Source organism: Cygnus olor, chromosome 1, assembly GCF_009769625.2.
Source record: "Cygnus olor isolate bCygOlo1 chromosome 1, bCygOlo1.pri.v2, whole genome shotgun sequence".
In the NCBI taxonomy this organism is placed as follows: Eukaryota; Metazoa; Chordata; class Aves; order Anseriformes; family Anatidae; genus Cygnus; species Cygnus olor.
Window position 1 is genome coordinate 8,062,682 of NC_049169.1, and position 26,218 is coordinate 8,088,899.

The 26,218-nt window shown below is 41.2% G+C and overlaps 1 protein-coding gene across 3 annotated transcripts in view; it reads right to left on the reverse strand.

Annotated features, from left to right (window-relative positions):
• Nucleotides 1-5,761: 5,761 nt before the first annotated feature.
• The window catches only part of GRM3 (glutamate metabotropic receptor 3), a 106,104-nt gene continuing 85,647 nt past the window's right edge, over nt 5,762-26,218 (reverse strand). For all 3 annotated transcript variants that reach the window (XM_040548095.1, XM_040548084.1, XM_040548076.1), the window contains 3 exons: nt 17,616-18,682; nt 11,819-11,993; nt 5,762-6,424 (listed from right to left, as the gene is read on the reverse strand). In XM_040548095.1, coding sequence (XP_040404029.1) covers nt 6,351-6,424; nt 11,819-11,993; nt 17,616-18,682 — 1,316 coding nt within the window. In that variant the 3' untranslated portion in view covers nt 5,762-6,350. The remainder of the gene's footprint in view (nt 6,425-11,818; nt 11,994-17,615; nt 18,683-26,218) is intronic.

Sequence of the window (26,218 nt, forward strand, 5' to 3'; positions counted from 1 at the left end):
TTTCGGACTTGAGGTGTTTTGGTGGAACTACAACCTTTTCTGAGCATTGCCAGCTTGCAGTTGTGGCTAGAACTTTTTGCTGCCACCAAATTGAATGTGTCTACATCTCTTTTAATTTTTTCCCCTTCTCTCTCCATATGTTTTCCCAGACACATTGCAGTTCATTCTCTAGAATAACATTTCTTCCTTCATATCTCTGTACTGTAAAAATGCCTTAATTATTCTGAACTATATTTCATTTTACTTAAAACCACAGAGGGTTTCTTTGGTTCCCTTCCCTTTCCCTTTTATTTTCTGACTGAAATAAAAAGTGTCAATTTTTGTCAGCTCCGATAGACTTTGCTGGATGACCCTTCTCAGCTCTGCTTCCAAATGGTTTGTCCTGATATTGTTCTTTTTTTTTTTTTTTTTTTTTTTTCCTGGCAACCTAATAGCTTATCTGCTGCAGTACTAACATAGTGGGATACAAGCAAATACTGTCTTTACCTTAAAATAAGGAAATTACATTTTCTAGCAATTAAGTGAGTTAAAACTGGCATACTTAGCTGATTTTTGCGATCTTTTCTTTCTGTTAAAGACATAGTAGGGAGGGGAAGTTTTTATTTTCCTATGAGAGTTAAATTTTGGAAACCTTTAACACTTCATTAAGAAATCAGCTGTCTGGGACCTCTCCTAGTACCCTGCCAAAATATACTTGCAGAAACCTTCTCCTTTTCTCCCACATGGAATCACATCAGAAACTGTTATTTGATACCATAAAACAATGTGAATCAGTCTGTTATGTGTTCAGTTGATTAAACGGAATGCATTTTGTTGCTGCATTTGCATGCTTTTCTTTGAAATCTGGAGTCAAGCAACTGAATCTCTTCAAGGATTAAGCACATTTTAGTGGTTTTGCCGTATAAATTATTGGCAAATTAAACAGAATGTTATTGTCTTAGCTGTGACAGCACTTGCTGGGGGGAAAATGTGCAAAGAATGTATTCTAACTTGGTTCTGATTAAGTTGGTTGATGTTTGTAATATATAACACGATTGATTTAGAGTCTAGGTTTCGGGAAAATTAAGTGTCTTAGATCCACAATGAAAAGTTATTGAGTAGCTTCAAGGAGCCATCATCTTTGTTCAAAGAGAGGATTTTCTCTTTAAGCAGTTTTGGGATCCTTCATTATTAAAGGGGAAAGTTTTTTTATTATTATTATTATTATTTTTTTTTTTTTTTGGCCTGTCCTGCCAGATAATGGAGATACTTGACTGTAAGCAGGCAAGATAGAAGATGTTGCCATTTAGGAGCCAACATTTGTTGACTGCTCCAGCAGTGGCCACAACATATGCTTCAATGCCAGAGTAAAAGCAGCTACGGTGGGTGCTGATGTGCCAATGACAAAGGCATTTCTTCCAAAGCAAGGAATGCCACTGATTGGTCTGCGTCATGAAGCATGAAGGACTTCAACTGGTGTTCTAGGTAACGATAACCTTAAGAGAAAACTTGGGAAGTTCTGCTTATCTTTGGTGGTATTCTCTCTGTCTTTCCCCTTGTATACATCTTTCACTGAATCCCTTGTTTCTATTTCTTGTTGCTTCGAAATGCGTGGGAACAGTGCTTCATTGGCAAACATGCAAGGAGATAGGAACAGAAATAAAAATTGCCAGGTCAGGATCATCCTAAAATATAGGGTGTGTGTCACTACAGATGGTGACATCCCCAGACACCTGGTTGGCTCTGCCCACACTGGGTATGTGTAGCAGGGAAGAGGGATGCATGAAAAGTGACTTGGTCATCAGCTGCCACCATGTTTGGGTGTATACAACGTTGGACCTCATCAGGAAGAAATCTCTAAAGTCCTGTGAACTGTCTGGTGCTCTAACAGCACCTAAAAGCCAGTGAGGTTGTGGGTCTGGCTGGGATAGAGTTAATTTCCCAAACGCCCCAGAGCCAGCAGGTTGGGAGTGGGCAGGAGGTGGGGAGGGGACATCACCAGGGCAGCTGACCTAAACTGACCAAAGGGATATTCCATGCCATGGGGTGTCACACTCAGCAATAACAGGTGGGAAAAGGAAGGAGAGGGGGGTCTCTCGCTATGAAAATGTCATTTCATACCACTCAGAACAGCCCAGGCTGGCTTTGGCCTCTTTTCTCCTTGCAGTGACAAAACTGAGTTTTTGCCTGTGTTGCTGAGAAGCTTTGTGGTGGCTCTGGATATATAACATCAGCCTTTCTTCCTGCAAACTGTAAATGCTAACGAGTAGGGAAGGACATCATGGAAATCAGCCTGATGAGCTTTGGGGTTATTTTGGTCCCCTTTTCTCTAAGTGTACTAATTGTGTGAAGGGTTGCATCAGAAAAGTTTTTAACCAGAGCTCAGACTTCTAGGTGGAACTAATATGTTCCTGGGGTGCATCAAGCACGGCATTGCTAGTCAGTTGGGGAAAGTGATTGTCCCGCTCTGCTCTGCGCTGGTGCGGCCTCACCTCGAGTACTGTGTGCAGTTCTGGGCACCACAGTACAAAAAGGACATTAAACTGTTGGAGAGTGTCCAGAGGAGGGCAACGAAGATGGTGAAGGGCCTAGAGGGGAAGACATATGAGGAGCGACTGAGGTCACTGGGCCTGTTCAGCCTGGAGAAGAGGAGGCTGAGGGGGGACCTCATCGCGGTCTACAGCTTCCTCAGGAGGGGGAGTGGAGGGGCAAGCGCCGACCTATTTTCCTTAATCACCAGTGATAGGACCCGCGGTAATGGTGTCAAGCTGAGGCAGGGGAGGTTTAGGCTGGACATCAGGAAGAGGTTCTTCACCGAGAGGGTGATTGCACACTGGAACAGGCTCCCCAGTGAAGCAGTCACTGCACCAAGCCTGTCTGAATTTAAGAAGCGATTGGACTGTGGACTTAGTCACATGGTCTGAATTTTTGGGTAGACCTGTGTGGTGCCAGGAGTTGGACTTGACGATCCTTATGGGTCTCTTCCAACTCGGGATATTCTATGATTCTATGAATATCTTCTGGACATTTTGCACTGATTTTTGGGTTGTTCAAGGAGAACATATTTTTAAAGTAGGATTTGATCATTTTGAAACAGGTATTAGAGTTTTTCAATTTGAAAAGAATTTTGGAATTCCTTTTGGAATTTCTTTGACTATGACTAAAACCTGTTGTATCCAATTAGTTTAGGAAATACAATCACTTGAAGACAAAATAAAATGTTTTGTTTTACTTCAGTGGATTTTGTTTTTGTTTTCAAACTTCAGTCAGGACTTTAAAAGAAACACCTCTCCTACCTAATAATAATAAAAAAAGAACACCACCACCACCACCAAAAACAAATCTCTTTACTTCAGATCGACCTGTGATGATATTTTTTGTCTTATTTCTCTGTTCAAGCAATAACTACAACATGATCAGTTATTCAGACATTTCTGCACAGACCTTTATGATTTGTATCAGTGAGCTAAGGTGCTGTAAGATTTTGTCTTTTGAATGAGAAATGAAACTTGTCTGCAGCCTCCGTAGGCACCACAGACACTGGGTTAAGCCTCACTCTCATCCCCAGCGTTTCCCCCTGCTCAGAGCCAAAGTGCCTGGGGATCCCATGGGCTCTGTAAGGAACCAGGGCAGGTCCCTTCTGACCCAAACCATTCTGAGATTCTTTGATGGGAACACTAAAGAGACCAAAAGGGTTTTATACTATAAAATGAGGTTTTTATATAAATGGAAACAAAAAATGGATATTGTTTAAAATAGACAAACTCAAATGATGGCGTGAAACAACAGAAATAATAACAATAATAAAAGCAATAATAATAACAATAACAGCAATAATAAGAATAAAATTGCCCTTTCAGGACATCTCCTTTCAGGAGATTTTGATGCCAGTGCAGTGTGCAAAGGTTTTGCCAGACTTTGATGTTTTCCTTTTTTTTCTCTGGGTTTTGAAACTGGATTATTTGAAGCATCGGGCAATATCACATAACCTGCAACTGTGGACATCCAACAGAAAGCTGTAAAAAGCTTTCAAAAAACAAACCAAGTGAAATACAGGAATATCTGGAACATTAAATGGGGCTGGAACTCTGGAAGGCCACGTGCTTTTTTTTTTTTTGTGTGTGTGTGTGTGTGTGTGAAAAACCCACAAGCAAGTGGCTTTCAAACCCCCTTAGTATTCATAACATGTTCTGACACAGACATTAGGTCATTTTCTCAATAGTGCTATTGAAATGAATGAAAACTCAGGGACAATAAGATCCTCACCTGCTATAAATTAGCTTCAGTGATGCCAATTTAGATTTTAGGGGTGTGGTTCATCTGACACAATGCCTTTATTTTTGGTGTAAATTTTGTGATCTGAACTAGCTGTGTTAGACCTTGCTTAGAGAGATTTATCTCAGTCTAAAGTAGCAATCCAAGGTAAGTTAGGGGACTTGAGCCCACTTCTGTCCACAAAGGGAGGTTGACTGTCTCATAGGTAGTTATCTATATTCTAGGCAGTGGGTGTTAGGTGAAGTAGATCTGACCCTGATTGTTGCTTCCCATAAAAACTGAGAAGAAATTCTCTCTGCCTTGGGCATTTTTAAGATGCTCATAAAGATGATGTTGATGCAAGCACATTATGATCAGACACTTTGACCTTTTGCCGTACTGTGAACTGCCTCTTAGTCTAAAAAACAGCATACAAAACTCCCATGAATGCCACTGCCCAAGACATCCTCACTGGTGAACACATGGGTATGCAAAAGAATTATTCATCTACCTGTGAGTAGGAATTTTAAGAACCTCTGTGTTTAATTTTTGCATTCAAAATAATGACTATTTTCTTTGCTGGTTCAGCCCTTAAGACTTGCACCGTTCCAGAAATGTGTAAAAACCTCTGAAAATAAAGGAGAATTGGGCTCCAGAGAACTTCTGCATCCAACACCATGTATCTCTAGTCTCTGCCTTTCAAGCCTGAGTGGTGTTGCCTTTGAAGTCAATGCGACTTTTGCTATTGACCTTAGCTGGAATGAGATCAACGGGAACAAGCCCTTAGGTAAATATGCCCAGACACATTAATCAAAGGTGTGTTTGTTTCCTTAATGACTTACTGGACCCAGCAGAATGGGGGACTTCAGATTGTTTCAATAGAGTGAGCGTGGCTTGCAGAGAGCAGCTATAAAAGCCAGACTTTAAGCGTATTTTGCAGTCCTCTCAGTAGCCACTGTGTGTGTGTGTGTGTGTGTGTGTCTTGAATTGTTTGGTTTGAATGCAAAGGTCACCCCAGAGACATGTGCAAATGTCTCCTACATTTCTCTTTTGTAACTTTTTGTGGTCTCCGTAGCGCTCCAATTAACTTTCACAGCACCGGTGATGCAGGCAAACGGAACCAGCTTTGTTTTGGCTGGAGGTATAAAACAGTCTTAGGTAATTTTCTGACAGATTTTCTTCTCTCTCTTTGCCAACCTAATCTAAAATCTCTCTGCTTTTTCTATGCTACCAGTCTACTCTGTGCATAACGGATTTAAATCATGCCAAATGGGTGAACCAGTAATCAAAATTTTTTTTTGCTGATACCTCACTGAGATGCAATTAGACATTTTCACTTTTGGAAATTATCCTGCATTTTAAAAACAAGAGAAGCACTTGAGATGCTTTAATAATGTGCTTTTTTATTACTATATGTTTTTAAGGAGAGGAAATTTGTACTTGGCCCTGACAAAGCATCCATCACAAGCACAGATTATGTGCAGTGGATTTAGTAACACAGGCACACACTCATACCCACCTAAGTGTACACATACATGCTTAAACTGTAGGCTTTTTATCCTTTCTACCTCCCCTGGTGTTTAGGGAGGACCCCTCAGGTGCGTGATGACCTTGAGGGAGGAAGAAACAAAAATGAAACCATGCTGAAAAACTTTTATCTCTTTATTATTGGTGCCTTTACATTAATACTGCTGTTTTGTGCTGAGAAAACCAACCTGTTACACGTAAGGTAACTGTAATATACAACATAGAAATGCAGTCTAAGTTAATTACAACAAGGAGCTACAAAAAAATTTTGTAGGAAAGAAGTCACCTAACATTGCAACTGTGCTTGCAACAAATCACTCCCTTACTGCAGGACTATGCACATTGTGAACCATGGCTATTTACACGTCCCTTACAACCGTTAACAACAGAAGGGCTAAAATCAGTCTAAAAAGTTCCAGAACATCACTATATACTGTACAATCCTCAAAAATAATTTATTACACTGTTTCTAAAAAAAGGTACTAGTCTTGTTTTGTTTTCTTTTGTCTTCTGGTGTTTCTGGAGTGCACAACATGTGCAAAATTTTGCCTAACAGTCTAAAAACTCAAGAACTGAACCGCAAGTCACAATCACAGAGATGAGGTGGTGGAGTCCAGGACTTCCCTTCCGTTGCAGACGGTTGGTACGTACATACTAGCAGATGCTGAAAGAGAAAGAGAGGAGAAAATCAACTGACTTTGGGGGCGACAGAGGATCACAACGCATAGGATTAGGATCTGGACCATCTGGACCATCTCACCCAATTTAACCAAGATGACCATGACAAGTCATGGGCAGAGGTGACTGTGTCAGCCGTGGGGCTGCTGGAGGTGTGCTTGCACCTCTACGAGGTAATTCAGATCTGAGGCTGAGGCACCCTCTGGAGGAACCTGATTCCTCTCTGCTGAGTGTTGAGAGAGCTTAGGGTGACTAAGCTTCACTAAGAAGTGTCTGAATAAGATGCATGAAGTTTTTTTTTTTTTTTCCTTTTTTTTTTTATGATTCTGGGCCACCAGGTCTCACATTACAGCATGTTGCATGGTAATGTGAGCTAATGTAGCTTGAGTGGTGCAAAGGTGTCTTTGTAGAGTAAAATGTGAGCCTGTGGATTTTTCATTTCTTCTTGGCACGAAATTATAAAGTCTGATCCTACATTCCTGAAATAAAACGTATGCATTTTTAAATCCAGGAGAGAATCCACCTCTACACATTAGGGCTGTGTGTTAATCTATTTTTTAATAACAACAACAACAACAAAAATTCTATGTGCATATTGGATGGAATAAAGAAATTTTTGAATACCTGAATTTGAAAGCATAATTATTTCTCACTTAGTTCCAGAATATTTTGTGGCCATAATCCCCTTGATTTCTAGGATCTCTGGATCAGGCTCCAATGTGCATCCAGAGGTAAGGGCTAAATTCTGTTTCCCTTATCTATCTATATTGCCTAATGCTTTTTTCAACAAATTTTCATTGCTTCAGTGATATGACAATTGAATCTGAGTAGCAGAATCTATTTCTAAATGTAGTTGTATTTTGACTGTAGGATATATTACCATTCTGCCAAAGACAGGTGGTTTTTAATTCAAAAGCAAGCTGGTTTGTCCATCTTTGTAAAAATTATCCACTGGGCATCAGGAATGTGTTTTCCAATGCTCTGTGACATCTCTGCTTACAGCACCTTAAAGCTGTTTTTTGAAAGATACATTAGGTTAATGACAACAGTGACCCCGAGAAATGTGATGCCTTCATCAAAGAAAACACACAGCAAGCAATGACTTAGTAAACTCAATCATCCAGTGTAAAAAGCAATTTACGTAGCTGACAAGGGCATGCTCACTCTTCCAAAACTGGTGCTGGCTGCAGTCTTGGTTGCAGACTGGTTCTCTAAATACTGTCAGCATCGTTTTCAGAATAGATCATTATTTCTTCAAATAAACTCCTATTTCTAATTCTTTCATCGATGGAGTAAATATTTCATGGAAAATAGAACTGCTTTAACATGACAAATTTAGAGGCACCCCTGGACTAATCTGTTACTCAGAGAGTGGGGCATGCCCCTAATAAGCAGAAGAAGCAAGAATGAGCCCTGGCTCTGAAGCAGGTAGATGGAATTTCATCTTTCACAACTTGTATCTATGCTGAAATCTGTAGGTAGAAGGGGACAGGACATCAAGTCCAGGATTTTATGATAATTAGCTATCAGGTTCTATATTCAGTTTTTAACTGGAGGTATTCTGGCAGTACACTGACCTGAAGTTTTTCTTATTGTTATTTTTATTACCGCTTACTGTAGGCAAACAGAAAAATCCGTACTACTTAGGAGACTTGTTTCAAACCCTAATTCTTCTCCAGTACGACTACAGGCAAAAACATTTAGCTTCTATCAACATCAGTCGCCCACCCAGAACTTTTTTAGCTTCAGGGGTTCTTTGAAGTCCAGCCCACTAAAGAGTATGAATAGCACAGTAAGTGGGTCAGGAGGATGCCAAAACTGGACGGAGAAATATGGTGGTAGGCGAGGAACAAGTGGCCTTGCTTTTTCAGTCCCCAGGCTTTCACAGCATGTGAAAGCGCTTCTCTTGTAGTGCCGGCAGGCAGGTATTAACTCTGCCAGGTGGAGTAAAGGGTTCACACTGAGTGTCCAGCTCTCTCAGTTGTCTGAACAAAAGATTTTACTTTTCCTTACAAACCCTGGCGATCTTAAGCACTGGCACTGTAGAGTTCTGAGCTTCATGCCACATAGCAAGTGAGGGGTCTCCTGAAAGATCGGTGAACCTGCTAGGGACTCCTCAGCTCCATTTTGCCTTGTGTTCAGGCCATGCAGAAATGTAAGACAAGACCAGAAGTCTTGATGCGCCTGCATTTCATGCTTTTCATAGAATCCCAGAATGGTTTGGGTTGGAAGGGACCTCAAAGCCCACCCAATGCCACCCCCTGCCATGGGCAGGGACACCTCCCACCAGCCAGGCTGCCCAAAGCCCCATCCAGCCTGGCCTTGGGCACTGCCAGGGATGGGGCAGCCACAGCTCCTCTGGGCAGCCTGGGACAGGGCCTCACCGCCCTCTGAGTGAAGAATTTCTTCCTTATAGCTAATCTACATCCACCCTCTTTTAGTTTAAAGCCATTCCCCCTTGTCCTATCACTATCTGCCCAAGTAAAAAGTTGTTCTCTTTTGATCTCCTCTTTTCCAGAAGTCCTTCAATTTTGATTAGATAATCCAAGAAAAAGACTCAGAGCAAAACCACAAGAGCTCAGCACCACCATAGGCACCTTGCACCATACCTATACAGTCAGGCAGACTCAAACTTGCTGGGTGCAACTTCCTCTACTTATGCTCATAAATGGACAGCTGTGAGTTAATTATGTATAAAAGCCATATATTAGTGCTCGTTTGGAGCTAGGGCTGGGCAAAGAAGTTATGAGAGAGAAAATTTACCAGCTTGGCTGTAAACAGTAGTTTCAGTTCTTCTTCTGACCCCTGTGGAGGACACCTGGAGGAGCTGACATCTGCGTGCAGCTCTCCATGGGGACATAAATGGAGGTAATGACACCTTCTGGCTGTAAAAGCTCAGCCCCCACCATGTAGGTGCTTAAATCAGTCCTGAGTTCTCTAGGAAGGTTTATGAGTGCTGATCGCCTACCTTATGGAAACACCTTTCCTGTGCCCCATAAAACAGTCCCCAGGAAAACTGGGCAAAACTCTGGATGGGGGAAGCAGAATTTGTGCTCTGCCAAAGGTGAAATTCCAGATCCAAATAAATGTGTATGGATATAAATAAACATTTCAGAGCATGTCATGTACCTACGTACACATATATCCTACTTCTTAAAAGTCTCAGCGAGTCACTTGCTGTTCGTGGCCCCCTCAGCTCATGGCATTAATGACTGATAGAGTGAGGAGGTGGTGGCAGCCCCTAGCCAGCAGAGATGGGAGGCCATGGGGGTAAGAAACACACTACCTGTTCAGGCAACTGAGCTGCATAAGGGTGTAGGGGAACCTCCTGTTCTCTGAAGCTCTGATAATGAACAAGAACTGGCTGTTTGGACGTTGCTGACACCAGAATGCCCTGCAGCTAATTTTGATCAGCCTCATATTAAGCAGTTTCTGACTGAAGAAAACACCATCAAGACCAAAGGAAAAACAAGCTGACAGCTCTGGGACTGATGAGAGGAATATTTCAGATTCCTTTTTTTTTGAATAGATGCTGTGTGGTTATTGATGTTGTCTCACTCTCCTCCTGCTGCCGCTGAAGGAACGTACCCAGTGATGAACGGGGTGCAGATAGAAGTAGGCTCGTAACAGGCATGGAAAGGGCCGTGGTATGGATTAGAATCCATTTGGAAGACAATAGTTTTGGAGGTTTATGAATGACTACACAGTTAAAAAAATGCATTAAAAACTTAAATAAATGGAAAGGTGTGAGTGCAAAAGTTTTTAAGGCTTGATCTTTATACTTCCATTAATGTCTTAAAGATATTTACAAACTTGAAAAAGTGAGCTCTTAATCTAAAGGTATACACTGAGGATCTCTCAGTTGCATTCATGCACACATACATACCCATATTATCCAGCCATTGCCATAATAAAAAAAAAATCAAATTCCAAAATGCAGTCCTGTGCAAAATTGTCCATGAATCAAAATGGTTTCTGACTTATCTTATTTAATAATATGAGGGAGTTAAATATATATATGTCAGAAAAAAAAAAAATCTTTACAAAATCTGTAAGGGACAAAAATAACCACACGAGACTTACCATTTTGTCAGAGGGCCAAACTTCTAAAGGTTTTTGGGAAACCATGGGTCTTGCAAGTCCAGCCCCTTTTGGAGTGCTCTGCACTTTGGACACTTAGGGTCATTTCATCTCTCTTTATTTAAGTTTTCAGAAACAGTAAATAAATTTAGTTTCTGGAGCCTGGGCTGGATGAGATGGAGGACGTGCAGGGCCACAGGGCTGCTATCTCTTGTTAAGGGACCCCGGGCATGCCTGGCACAGAGTGGTTTGGGAAGGGAGAGGCAGGGATGGCTGGGTTCCCTTTACCTCCTCACCCCTGCCCACCTGACACACTGCAGGGTCTATAGCTCCTTCCACATTCTGTCTGAAGCTTGTTATACCAAATATTTCTAGAAAATTTTGAAATTTAAGTCACACTCAAAAACCTGAGGCTAGATTAGCGTGAACTTCCTGGCAAGCCTTGCTCTGTGCATCCCCACTTTCTTCTCTCTCTTATACCTCGCCTCTCTCTAGCTGCAGTGTGTTTTTCAACAAGCTCTCCAGGTTAGGCATGCTGTCTGCAGAGCTCTGTTAACAAGGTGCTGTGTGCTCCCATCCTTGCCTCGTTAAGTTTGACAAGGAAAAAAAGACACACATATATGTGACCTATTTTTTTTAAACCCTAAAAATCTCTGAATAACACACCCAGAAGAAGAGTGACAGCCTCATAACAAAATCACAGACATGAATCTACTTGGGATGAAGGCACAGGGAAGGAGGGAGGCCGAGCAGGTGAGCTCTCCTTGCAGCCCAGCACCAGTTGCTTTTCCCTTCTGTGGCATTTACAAAGGGTGTTGCTTACACTCAGCATACAGAAATGGTTTCTGGCATTCCTCGTATGCGCTTGCTGCAGAATTGGAGATTTTCCTTTTTAAGTCAGGTGATAAAAAGCATCGAGAGAGAGCTGCATTGTGGCCCGGGTCCTGCCAGAGTGTCATTTTGATGGGAATACTCCAGGGTAATCTGTTCCTGGTGCTGCCGCCAGAGTGACAGTGACAGCAAGCAATGGAGCCTCCTTGCTTTGTGCTGAACAGGCTGAAGTCAGAGCCCGCTGCAAGCTCTCTGCTGGCTTCAGTAAGCTTTAGATCAGGCTCCGAGCTCATTCCCATGGGAGGAGGAGGAGTTTTTCTCTCCAGACACAAACAAAGAGATGCTTCCATGGGGTACACAGCCATGCCTACAAAAGACTTTTTGTTGCTGGTGAAAAAGCATCCTCTGCCTTTACCCCAACCCACTGCAACCCAGATCCTTACAGAAAGGCAGCAGTTTTGCTACTTACACTGGGAGTAGGTGGTCCCGGTCCCACTGACACTGAATCTGTTGAGGTGGAGTCTGTGAGTGACCACATTCTTCTGGGGCTGGAAGAGGATGATGTGCACCTTGGGCGCGAACAGACAGCCCAGCACAACGAAGCCGCTCAGACTCACGGAGATGCACATGGTGGTGGTCTGCACCTGGGAGAGAGCGGGGGGGCAAAGGGCCAGGTTTCAGTGTGGAAAGCTCGGAGATTCAGAGTGTTAGAAGCATCATCATCATACAACAGTAGGAATCACAATCAGCACTGGTACAGGCTGGCTTGAACATCTGTTTCATCCCTATCTTCCACAATCCTAGGATTGTACAACAGAGCTGCATGGTGCTGATGGTGCTCTGTGTCTCTGCATATTATCAAGGGGTGCTTGACCAAGTGTGCTCTCCGTCAGCTAAGCACAAGATTGAGAACAGTCTCTTTCTTTTACCCCCATACCGTTGATTCCTAACTTGATCAGGAAGTCCTCTGTAAAGCCTGTAATGCTACAACTGAGCAAAGCCAGCTACACTGGAAACCAGGCTGCAGGCACAGTGCTTCATGTGGGGTAACATTTGATGCTTCATGAGAAACATCCATTTGAAACCCTTTTATCCTCCAGTTTCCATCCTAATCAGAGAACCTGATCAATCCCTTACTGAGACATAGGTATGAATTTGAGTAAGCCTAAGAACTGGTGACATTTGCCAGGCTGACCCTGAAAGGTGCCCTGACTTTGAGGCAGGAACCCTTGGGCTGAGAAATGAATTGTTTGGAAGGCTACAGGATTTCGGAGTAGTTGTCTTGGGCCATTTGTTAGCATAGCTTTTCTGTCACTGTCTATCTTCCTTTTTTTCACAACTAGGTGCCAGTTTACTGCCTCATTTTCAGTTTATATTTTTTTCTTCCAAGCAGATTCCTTAATTAAGATGTTGAATTAAACTGCCATAAACTCTACTGCTTAATTTGAATGATCATACATCCATGACTCGTTTTGCCTTAGTCACACTCCTGCAGTCCTTGGAGATTAGCCTTCCTCCATGGGAATGCTTCTCACGTCTCCTCGTCAGAAATAGTTGTTGCAAAATGAAAATTGGAGTAGTGAATGGACTTTGTTGCTTTATATATCCACAGAGCGCCAAGTGTGTTGTCAGCAGTGAGTATAATTTGTGTGATCATATAATTAATTATCACATATAATTAATAATCACCAAAGGTGGATGTGGCAAGTATAATGGAAAGATGCTCGGATCTCATGAGGGGAGGGATCATGGAAGACCCTATAGGGACAGCAAGAGAAAGGGACACCTTAACATTCCCAATTGCACTTTCTAGGTCACCAGTCTGTCTTTGGTCCCCAGGCCTCTGCCATCACTTCTGAGCAGGTCTTGAACCATGCACTGTACAGGTGAAATAGGACTAGGAGTTTTCTAATAAAACAAACATCCATCCAGTATTTTCAAGATATGGTCTGTGCCTTCGGGGGTAGCTCAGCTGTGCGGACACAATTACACACCTGATCAGTGAAATGGTTTGGGATAAAAATAGTTCCCCCAGGGTGTCTTGTAACCCGTGTCATTCAGAGGCTCCAGGTGTAACCTGGCCCCACAGACCCCAGTGCTGGCAGAGCCAAGGCAATCCTGCTAGAGCAGGCAGGATCTCCCAGGCAGGGGAGTGAGAAAGTGAAGAAAAGGCAGGGAGAAACTGTCTATACAATAGCAACTTCTGACACACGATTTCATTATAACCAATCTAACTCCCAGACTTTTCTCTTCCTGTGTATCTGCATTTCTTTAGGTTTTGTCTGAGGTAATTGAGTGAAAAAAAAATCCCTCAAGTGTGCTAGGTATTGGAGCTGCTGTGAAATATGTGTGCTTATTAGTCACATCAGGTTTCTTTTTATCTTTGATTCTGAAGGATAACGCCTCAATGAAATCAATGTGGACCTCTGCATAAAAAAAAAAAAAAAAAATAATCTTTTCCAGAAGCTCTCATTTAAATTTCTGAGAGTGCAGCCACCAAATGCAGCAGTTTCTGGGTTCTGCTTCTGGGACTTTCTGGGAACTAGTTCCGGGATCATTGAGGGAAGAATCCCTCCAAGTCCTCCCTTGGGAAGTCTCCAAGGAACATCAGGGTGTCTTGATGCTGCTGGGAAAACGATTCTTGTAGGAAGCTGTGACTTCTACCAACCTCCAGCAGCTCCTAAGGAGCTGTCAGCTGCCCTTGATCAAAGAGTGCTGGAGTTTGTGCCCCAGGAAGGTTGGGCACTTGTGTTGCAGGTGCTGGGAGGAGCCCTCTGTAAGAGCTGGGCAGCTAACAGGTTCAGCATGCAGAAGTGTGCACAGAAGAGGGTTAGAAATGATGCTGAAGGCTATATTTGTGTGCTGAGTGATGGTGATGTGCCGCAGGGCATGGTCCCCAGCTGGGACAACTAAACCTGGCACATCAGAGGGCTCAAACCAGACTGAGCTCCTGAGGGAGGATGCAACTCTGCAGTGCTGGAGCTGCAGGGATGCCTGGGGAGGACTGGGGAAGACTGGGAGGTGGTCTTCTTCCCCGCAGAAGGTGGAGGATTTCTGCTTAACCAACCTGATCTCCTTCTACAACAAAATGACTGGCAGTGTGTGTGATGAGAAAGTAGCTGGTAGTTGTCAATGTCTCCCATAACTTCCTCATTGACAAGCTAATGCAGGAAGAACTAGAAAAGTGGGCAATGAGGTGGACTGAAAACTGACTGGGCTGCTGGCTCAAAGGCTTTTGATTGGTGGCACAAAATCCAGCCAGAGGTCAGTCAATAGTGTCATACCCAAGGGGATGATACCAGGGCCAATGCAGCTTAACACCTTCATTAACAGCTGGGATGATGGGACAGAGTGCGAGTGCACCCTTAATAAGTTTGGAAATGAAACAGAACTGGGAGGAGTGGTTGATACATGAGATAGCTGTGATTCAGTAGGACCTCAGCAAGCTGGAGAAATGGGCTGGTAGGAAACTCATGAAGTTCACTGAAGTGAAAAGCAGAGTCCTGCAGCTTGAGTGGAATAACTCCATGTACCAGTATGAACTGTGAGCCAACTAACTGAAAAGGAGCTTTGCAGAGGAGGTACTGAGGGCTGTGGTGGACAGCAAGTTGATCATGAACAAGCAAAGTGTCCTTGCAGCTCTGGGTAGGTCAATGGCCTCCTGGGCTGCATTAGGCAGAGTGTTGGCAGCAGGTCAAGAGAAGCATTCCTTTCCCTCTTCTCAATGCTAGTGAGACACTAGTGAGATGGAGTTGCTCAGCCTCAGAGAAGAGAAGGCTGAGATGGATCTTATCAGTGTGTATATGTACCTCATGGTGGGAGAAAAGAAGAGGGAGCCAGACCCTTCCCAGTAGTGCCCAGTGACAGGACATAAGGCCATTGGCACAAAATGAAATAAGGGAAATTCTGTTTAAATATAAGGAACTATGAAGATGGTCAAACGTTGGTACAGATTGCCCACAGAGGCTGTGGAGTCTTCATCCTTGGAGATATTCAACACCTGACTGGCCACAGTCCTGAGCAACCCACTGAACGTAACTCTGCTCTGAGCAGGGAAGGTTGGTTGAGACGATCTTGAGAGGTCCTCTCCAACCTTGGTGCTTATGGGAAGACAAATTTTGTGTGGAAAAATCCCAAAGCTGACCTCATGATTGAATCACCATGAGTTCAACTGTAAACTCTTCTCTCAGAATTTCATTTGCTGGTAAAATTTATTTTATTCTGGGAAAAAAGAATATTGGTCTAGAAAATATAAGCAAGCTTAGTCTAGAAATAAAAAACACAGCTATACCATAAACCCTTCTCAAAGTAGAGGAGGCCTTAACTAAATAGCAGGACTTTCTGGTGGATAGATCTGTAAGACATAAAGATGTATGCCATCCCAGCACATCTAACATGCTGTCTGGTGCTTCTCATACAGGGTTCATACAGGGACATTTCCACATCATTACTGGTAGGGATTAGTACTATATCTATCTATCTATCTATCTATCTATCTATCTATCTATCTATCTTTATTGTTATTTTTGAACTACAGTGAGGCCAACACCAAGGATACGTTTCTAGGAGTTCTCCCTCTTTTTTCCAGAAGGGTGAGTCCTAGTAATGAATCTCACGCCAGTCAGCATTTACTTTTTTCTTTGCTAATATTATGTTTCTAAGACTGGTCATTAGTGATACCACCAGTATCAGTATACATTAGGATGGCACAGGTTAATTTGTAGTCTACATGTGATACTTCATGGAAAGTAAACGAAAGATTTTCAAAGGAAAGCTAAAAATGTAGGCATAAGGAATGGGATTTTCAAAAAGTTCCTGACATGTCATGAAAGTATCAAAAAGGTGTCAAATTAATTTTCTGTTATCTCAGTAGGACCCAAGTTGGCTTATTTGGAACCTTTTATTTAAATTAAATCCCCATGGGTGCTGCTGAAAAATCCCACTCAGGAGACGAGGCTAAAAATATTGCTTGAACAATCATCATTCTCCTCTTGACCATTAGTGCCTGTGCTGCCCACTTGTGTGACAGTCTGCACCAATATTACCCTCCTTCTGTGTCTATCTTTCTGATTACTTTGAGTGTCAGGAGCTTTTCCCCAGTGCCCACCTTAAACTTTTCTTTCATTAGCTTCAAGTCATTACTCTCCATTCTAACTTCTCCTGAGACTGAATAATTCTTTTCTCTCTTTTTGTTGCCTTGAAATTATTTATAGTCTATGATCATGTCTCCCTGGGTTTACTCTTGTCTAGACTAAATATATTTAGCTCTTTTACTGTCACTCTGCATGTCTTACTGTGGTCGTTTGTTATCTACCCTTGTTTTCTCGAGGTTTTCAGTACCTAAGCTGAGAAAAATAGTACTAAATATACTGGTTCAGGATGGTCACACTAAAAGCATGTTAAGTGACATTATTAAGTCTCCAGTTTTACATGCTATTTCTTGTACATACTACTGTTAATAATTGCACCCTAAGTTAGTCTCCTACCCTTCTTCTGGACAGAAAGTTGAATTAATTCAGTATAATTTGTTGTAGGGGCCAACTCCATCAGTCACTTCTCACATCATAATAACTGTGAGATTTCCAGTGGAGCAGATCAGAATCTTTTTCTGAGACAATTTCCTTCTGTCCAAAAATACAATTTTATTGAACCTGAAACTTTGCAAGAATATGTGACAATTTAAACAATTTAGTATTTTTTAAGGTTGTTGGTGAAGTCTGACCAATATTTTCTGCTCAGTGAGGTATGTGTTTGATCTTCCACAAAGTGGAGAGAAACTAAAAAGTTCTATATTAAAGCATAAAATCTGTTAGAAATTAAAAACAAAAAATAAAACAAAACAACAACAAAAAAAGAAGGGGACTAGTTGCTTCAGTTTTTAATTTAAGGCCCACCTCCACCAAATAACTCATTATGACTCACTCTAGCTTGTGATCTTGTTTTTTCTGGTGAGACTATAGCTTCACATACTGATGTACTAGTATGAATATTTAATTCCTATGTTATGTCTCTATCACAATCAGACTGATAGTATTAATCACGTCCATCCCCAGACATACATACACAGTTCAAAATGAGACCATCTTTCTTAGAAATAAGCTAAAATTTTGTAATATTATTGGGTGGACATTAACATTGAAACAGAGTTTGTTTGTGAGGGATCCAGGGAACAAAGGATGTTGAGAGAAGCTATTAGTGAATGAATGATGACAGGGTCCTCTAAAGTGGTGCACATGATTTATGGAAACACATATCCAAAGACTTACTCTGTAGTCACTGGATGTCACATAAAATATGGGGAGAAAGGCCAGCCAAATGATGCACGTTGTATACATTGTGAAACCGATAAACTTGGCTTCGTTGAAGTTCTCTGGGCATTTCCTTGTTTTGAAGGCATACACAGTGCATAAAACTACGAGGATTACATCATATGTTAAGGAGATTAACATACTGGAATCTTTAACATTGCATTTCAATATGACAGTCTCTCTCTTCTCAGGAAGAGTGTACCTCCTGGTGCCAGGGGCCTCCAAGATGAGCCACACAGACACCACCACAATCTGTACCAAAATGAGACTCAGGCATATGAAGACCTGAGAGCTGGGGCTGATGAACTTAGGCCTTTGGGCACCGTTCTTAACACCATCAAATATTCTGGCTATGCAGTTTGTTTTTGTCAGGAGGGCAGAGTAGCAGACAGCAAAAGAACTTCCTAGCCCCAGACGACGCAGGGTGCAGATAGCTGGAGAAGGCTTGGCTATGAAGAAGAAAGTCATGCTGTATGACAGGAAGACCCCAAAAAGCAATATGTAGCATAGTTCACGGCCAGAGGCTTTGACAAGGGGAGTATTGTTGTGCTTGATAAACACTGCAATGACCATAAAAGTACAGATAAAGCCCAGGCATGCAATGGTAACAGGACCTATTGCCCAAGCATCTTCCCACTTGATGTAGTCTTCTGGTAGGTCATAGCAGCCAGTCAGGTCAGCTGTGGGCCATTTTCCTGGCCCGCAGTCTGCACAGGTAAATTCATCAGCCAGGTACTCATATGTTTCACAGGGAATGCAAATCCAGCAGCAAACGTCTCCTGGTTGCATATTCTTCATCTCGTTAGGAGCACAGGGATCACTGCACTGCGAGACAGGGACAGAGCTCCTCGACCAGTGGATGGAGTCCACCTCAAGTGACAAGGTTTCTGCCCAGTGACCAACCTTCACGTAGGAGTATCTGTCTCCAGTGTACTGGAAGTTGAACACGTTGTATCGGCCTATCCCATCTCCGTAGGCATCAAATTTGACCATACTGTCTGCAGCATTGGGCGGGTTGAATGGAGCTGTGAAGGAAAAAAAAATGAGAAAAGAAAAAAAAAAAAGAGAATATTAGTGTCAAAACAGCAGCTGACTTTTTTATCTCTTTGGGAAGCATAGCCACCAGGCTGCTTACAGAGTCCAACTCAACTGCCAACAGGTAAGGCAAGAGGTCTGTATCTGTCAGATTTTTTTTTTTTTTGCATTGTTTGAACTTGGAAGAAACAAAGAACTCAAATAATAGAACTCTATTTCACTTGATTGAATGAGAAATAGTTGTGCATGTGGAGAGTTATGTTAGATTATCAATGTCCTTATCTTTTTATTGGGTACAAATAAATTATCCAATGTTTTCCCCCCAGCATGCACAATCATGACCTTTCACATTATTTCTTGAAACAAAGAGGTCTGCTTCTAACTCAGACTCAGAGTTATTTGGTGAAATTCAGCTATCATAGAATAAGAAATATTAAATGGTCAGATCCATAAACATCAGTTTTTAGACCAACAGTTTGAAACGAAGTTGAATAGTGTATTAGTGATGATGATGATGAACTAACTATGAAGTCCTCAACAATTTCTTATTATGTCTTCTTAACTTCTCCCTATGTTGTAGGAATTCAAGAATCCCTTCTACTTTGCTTCAGTTTTCCCGTCTTTTGTCATTTCTTGTCTGGTCTGAACTTCCCAGCATGTGCTGCTTTGGTCTTATATCTTGTTTTGGGAATAGGCGATAAAAACACAAACTGGATCTGTGACCTTCTGTGGGAAGTCAATATTGTAACACTTCCAACTGGTAAGCTCTGTAGAGTTTTTATTTTTCCTCCAGCTGAGGTTCATGCAGAGAATGAAGAATTATTAAAAATGTAGGAGGAAATTGCATTTACCATGTGATTTATTGGTTGTTTTCTGTAGCATCAAAGGTGAATGGCTTTATAGGCAGGAAGCAAAAGGGTGTTGTGTTTTTTTTTGCCATTGATGAGCAATAAAGGTGATTTCATTCCCAGTGTCTTTGGTTACAGAAGTGGTTCCACTGTCATTGCTGGAATAAATCTTTTTCCCTGCATCTGTGCCCATGCTGTGCTTGAGCACCAGCAATATTGTATATGGATGTAATATATTCCTCCATTTCAACCTCCAGATACTCTGGATTTGTTGCAGTAGATTTATTTAGCTTCTATAAACCACTGAGGCCAAATTCTTTCACCTTTTTATCCTACAGAGCATTACCTTACTTTGCGGCACTCCTACTAAAGTCAGCGAAAGGGACAGTGATTTTTTGGCACAGAAGCCCTGGTTAGAGGGTTCATACACAAGCTGGACCTCCCCAGGAGCTATATCTGGAAGTGTGCTTCTTCCTCAACCTTCTTTTTACCTTAGGGCAAGGTAGGAAAATAATTTATTTCTATGTATAGTCTTCTGGTTTTGAGCCAAGACTCAAGACTTTAAGTTCCAGTTCTTATCCCTGCTCTCTGTTGCATTTTGCCCCCTCACTTGTATCCACTGCAGTGGTGGACAGCCTTGGTTTGCAGGATTACAAAATAAGTCTGGGTAACCCAGGAATATGTAAGTGGACTTTTTTTTCTCTCTCTTTTTCTTCACTCTTGGCATCAAGTTGTACCACAGTCTTGCCCAACAAGACCTCTGAGTACATAAAAATTAAGGACAGCATAATACTCCTCCAAATGGCCAGTCCTCCTGGAAATAACATGCTCTAAATTAAACAAGTAGCTAAATTAAAAATATAGGTCAACAAGAAGAATACTAAGCAGCCTCCCTTCAGTCCCTCCTCCTCCTCACACATACGCACGCAAGCTCTCTCAGCCAAAAGCAGCATTAAATGAAATCATAATGCAGCACTTAACAGCTCTTCAATAATGTGTTGTCATTGCCAGTGTCTTATTTCATTATTCATAACACTTACATAGATTGTAGAAATTGTTAACACAGCAGCCCAGTTTTAAGAGGCAATTTATTCACTTCGGTGTCATACAGGCCACGTCCTGAGGTGTGCTGAGAAGTGGTGACTTCTGCTGGAACCAGTGGAGCTGCAGGTAACTCTGCTAGAGTATTTGTCATTTATACAGAACTAAGTATTTGCCTTCGATTTTGCAGGTAGGTCCAGAAGGCAAAGCAGGTAATCTCACATACAGTTAGCTCGAAGCTCCCATATATTCACTTTCCATGAGGCTGTTTCCACACTAGAAATACGATGAAAAGATTTTTGTAGGACAATTTGTTTTAGATCAACCACAGCTTGTAGCTGGAAATGTTCATTTTTAGTGGCTGCTGATAGAGGAAAATAAATGGCACTCTCTCAAATGGAGAGGATGAAGTCATTTACCCAAACAACGATGTATTAAATTATATTATGGTGAACCAAAGCATACAAATGAGCCCACTGGGTGGCAGCAATTAATATACCTACTGATTTTATGTAAAATCATTCAGGCATTTTAACTGATATTTATCAACATATTCTAGATCCTGTAACACCTCTTCCAAAAAGACATGTTTTCAGAAAAGTGGATCTAAAAATTATAATAAAAATAAGATGTTTATATGCAAGAATACAAATCCATAAGAAAATAAGATTTTATTTTCTAGGTTAAAAGAATATTTTTTTGTGTGTATTGGCAGATGATCTTCCCAGAGATGAAACGTCAAGGCTATGTCACATATCACTCAGATTTTTTTCATAGCTAGATTTCAGTTTTGTAAGTAAACCTGTGATCTTTAAAACAGACATTTCTGCCAGAACTTTTTCAGAGTTCTGGCTAAGGTGTTTTGTTTTCTTCCCTTGGGAGATGAGAGGCAAGACCCTCTGGGTCTATCCATGCTATCTGATTGACAATACAAGCTTCAACTCCTTTGAGCAGTATCTTGGAGTCTTCTCCTCCCCATGCAGTTCTTGAAGTGAATTATCCTTAAGTAAAACAAGTTATCCAGGAGAAATTATATAAAAGAAGTTGTCAGGGAAAAGAAAGGGTAATTAAAAATGACTTAAAGGTAAACCAGTGATGCTTTGTACTCCAGCTTGCGGCAGTTTTGCAATGAAGGTATAAGAGCAGTGACATTTATGAGAACAGGAGAAAAAGGTACACATAGTGCAGAAGACAGAAACCTATGGAGCCATGGTGCAGGCAGCCCACATCTGTCGGCTCAGTGAAGAAATCCTATCAGAGGAGAAAGATGCAATTATAGAAGTGGGGGACAAAACTCCTTCAGGTTCAAATAACAGAGGAAAGACTGTGCAGCTTTATGACTATTTCAGTATCAGGTATGGATAAGAACATGGCATAGCTTTTATATAGTAAATTATATAATTTCATTTCTATCTTCCTACGTTGGGATCATCTTTTCTATCACATAACTCACGAGTATAAAATCATTATGTTTTTGCTTATGTGCAGTTAGAAGCAAGTCAGTCACTTTCATTTGGAAACCTTTATAATTTTTCATGTCTGTGCTGTACAGCTCTTGGTGACATGAAATAATTTGGAAGGAAAGTTTGAAGGGAGGATTAATTTAATTATTGAGTAAAACATTGTTTTAAGAGGCAGTATGGGAAATCTTTTCTGAAATGTATCTGAATGCAGTCATTTGTGTCAGTTGCAATGCAGAATGTGTCAGTTAGTTGAAAAATACTTCAGGATCTTTCAAGCAGCGATGAGTAGGTGAAAAAAAGCAAAGCAGTTTAAATCCTAATTAGGCACAAGGAAACTGTTGAGGGACAGGGCAGCCTAGGAAAAAATGAGCGTCATCTTAATGGGTTTGGAATCAGACAGAGCTTTGTTTGCCAGCGACGTCTTTGGGCCAGGAAGGATGTTTTGCATACAGGCTCTTGCATGTGTCTGGCACAGAGCTGAGTGTATAGATGTTGTCTTATAGAAAATAACATCTGTAACGCTTCCTGGTAGAACGAAGACACGTATGCCTACATCTGAGAACATCTTTCATAGCCGATAAAACACGCATCTGTTCCGTGCTTGCAGAGTGCATCCTTTCAAAGCAAGGTGCAGATCAGAGGCACAGCTCAGTAGCTAGGAGGCAGTTCATTAATAACAAGCCTTGATGAAGGCTCTGCAGTTTTTCAGCTCGACAGCTTGCAAAGCTGTGGGATTTCACAAGGTACAGAAAGAAATGTAGGAAGGAATATTTTGTGCACCGAAGGCACCTTCTTCAACAGCCTGTTGGCCCCAAAGACTTTCAGCCAATAGACTCTAAGGAGATAGTGGGATTAAAAACAAGTGCAAATGTAAAGAGGGAACAGATGGGAGTTTCTGGAAAGTTGAGTAAAATCTTTTCACTCTCACTAGAAAGTGCTGCAAAAACTCTGAACTTCTGATTTAAGACAGCAAAACAAGACGTTTATGTATTCAATGGAAAAATAGTTTTGCTGCTCTTTGCCCCTTCCTGTTGCATATTCTGGGCAATGCCTTATTAAAACGCTGTAAGAAAAAAAAAAAAAACATAGTAATAATATAACAACAGGATATGGTGTGTTTGTTCAACAGACTCATCTGCATGTATGATGCCTTATCTTGAAAAGTATCACAAAGGACCACAAGAATCCATATATCTTTTAATTTTCTTTTAATTTTAGCTAGATGTTGTTTGCTGAGGTCAAAGTGACTTATTCCTTCTTGGCTGAACATTCAGACCGAGTAATGGAGACCTGATCCGCCCACTCCCGTTTCTATCTCAGCATAATGCAGCTGGTTTCACACCTGATTGGCAGGACAGACACTGAAATTTGGCAATTGGAAAGTTAGTGTAAGGAATACTCAGAGTGAGGTGTCACTGGGTTGTACCTCTCCGCAATTAATAATGAATGGGCTTAAAATATCAGCTTTCACACAGACGAGCAGTCACTTATAACCTCCACACCATCATTTCTGGATATGTTTGGGTCATGTGTAGTATTGATTTTTCTCATTCAAAAAAAAAGATGCATAAGCATTTGAATGCCTTATCTCTTGGCTCAGCTTTACTCAGAAACAGCTTAGGCAGGATGGAAAGGTCTGGTACATGAAAATGTGTAGAGACATGAGCAATGTCAGGATATATTGTGAGAGGGGCATAGGATTGCAGCTGGTTACAACCACCCCTGATTAGTCTTCTGCAAATGTAATTTTCCTTTCTATGTCTACCTGTTTTCCATTCAGCTCTATTGCTCCTCCCTTGGGTTAGAAAATCACTTGCTGTAGGGACTTCTAACACATCATAGACCCTGCTAGGGTTTGCAGCAGTTAGACACAGAAATGTTTCTCCGGTACTAGTTGCAAAGGTCTACCACTCAGACATCTTCACATGAATTAGGTATCCCAAGTTCCTATCCTAGAAAAGAGAGGTATTTCTAGGGTTCATCTAGAGTCAGCTGAACTGTACCTTTTTTTTTTTTTAATGATTATTATTATTTTTTCCTGCAAACCATGAGAGTGACTAGTTCAGATACACCCACAGTAAAGGTGTCCAGGTGAGATGTTGGGTTGAGTGAGTAGGGTGAGATGAATATCACCCAGTCAGTTGGACCAGAAAGGCCTACAGCTGGTCGAGCCAAGTGACAGCAGCTTGTATGAGCTCTCTGCAAAGTACCTGGGAAGATGTATCTCCTGCAAGCTATCCCCACAGGCTGCTGTGACTGCTGCGGGGACTATCAGAGAGAACAGTCCAGGAGAAAAGTAAAGTGGAGATTGGCAAAAGAAACTAAGAAGGGTCTGAAAGATTAGAGGAATTCATTTACCTTGTCATTCTCCTCAGTTTGGCTAAAGGTGAAATTCCCTAGCTACCTTTCTTATGAAACACTTCCCCTGAGTGTAATGCTTTACAGCTTCAGGTATGTGTTGTGCCCTTGCTTGTGCAGCCCTTGGGCATAAGATTTGTCCTTAAGTCTCAGGGAAAACGAATTTGATGTTAAGTTACAACCCTTCATTGAGGAGATGTTTTTCATTGGTAAATCACTCTTGTTTTTTAGAGAATTAAAAAGGGGATTTCTGCTTAATTAAAGGATTTGTGTTTCACTGTTTTGAGACACAGAAGGCAAAAACTTATGAATACTTAACAACCGCTATATTTCTCCATTAAAAATACAAAATATATCCCCTGAAATTAAAATTTCTTGAAGTTCTTTCATTAAAGTTGCATTAGAAACTAGAAAATAAATCAAGAATTTGAAAAACAAAACAAAACAAAAAAACAACATCCAAGCTGTCTTTTTTTTTTTTTTCCCCCTTATGTGTACTTGGTTGATAACTGATATGAATGAATTTTGAGATTCCAACATAGCAATGCCTTTTGATTGATACCACTCTTTTAATTTTTAATTTAAGATTATCCACTTTAGGAAATGGCTGGCACGAGAGGCAAAACGCATGCAGGGTAATTTATACTAGCAATCAACTTGTAATTACAAAGGAAATTAAACCATGACTTTAAACTGTCTAACTCCTCCCTCAGGCCAACTAGTTATTTTGTAAACATAAGCAAGAGGAACCCAATCCCATTATGAAGAATTATGACCATGGTTAGGGTGACAGAACAAAAGCTTGGGAGCTGGAACCACAAGTTCTGGGCTGGCCTCTGGTATCTTTTGAAATGCCCTGGCAGTTATCTGGCACTTACTAGAACATTAACATTGCATTCAGACCTTGAGATTATGGTTGAGACTTTCTACATTCTAGGGGTTAGGAGTTCCCTGCGCTTGATGTGGACTTTTGGGTGAAGCACATTCTCATTTAACCTGAGCAATGGGAAGTTGTGATGTGCCTTACACTTTGCTTCTCAGTGACTCTCTGGTGTGGCTGGAGGAGTTTGAGGCTGCATTTTTATTTATTTATTTATTTATTTATTTATTTTAAATTCACTTGCTTTTGGACAAACTGAGGTATTTGGTTAAGTTACAGGGACGTGAATCTTACTGGTTTTGGAGGAACCATTCTGTAACGTGCTAATTGCACCCCCCGGATTGCATACAGTAGCTGGTGGATAAGGAAGTGTTGAATAGCTAACAAATTTTTTTTTGTCCTTCTTTGTCAGCCTGAAGGAAACATGAATAGATTCAGTTTTTAAAATATTAAAGGAAGGTGGTTAAAACATTCACTCCTCTGTGGGGATTTGAGGATTAGAGAGGTGCTTCTAGACAGTGCTCTGAATAATTCAGCTAGATATTTTGCCCTTAGAGATCAGAACCAAATGAACCTTGAAATAGACCCTCTGGCAGTTTTTTCCTAATTGACGCGATATGAAAACACTCCCAAATCAGGTGGGTTGACATAAATTTAATTACTAATAATGCTATAATTGTATTTAGTAGTAGTAATGCTGTAGATGTGACGGTCTAAAATTCAAGAAATTTCAAGCTTGTAATAAAAGGCAGTGTTTTTTCATTAGACCAGTCTATAGATGGAAGAAATGCACAAGCTTTCATCCACAAGGTAACTCCATTAGGTCATCAGAAAAATTGCTCAATAAATTTGAGCAATAAATTTGAGCAAATATTTTGAAGGAACAGCTCTGCTTGGACTTCAGTATATCAGGTTTTTATTTTGTTTTTGGAAACA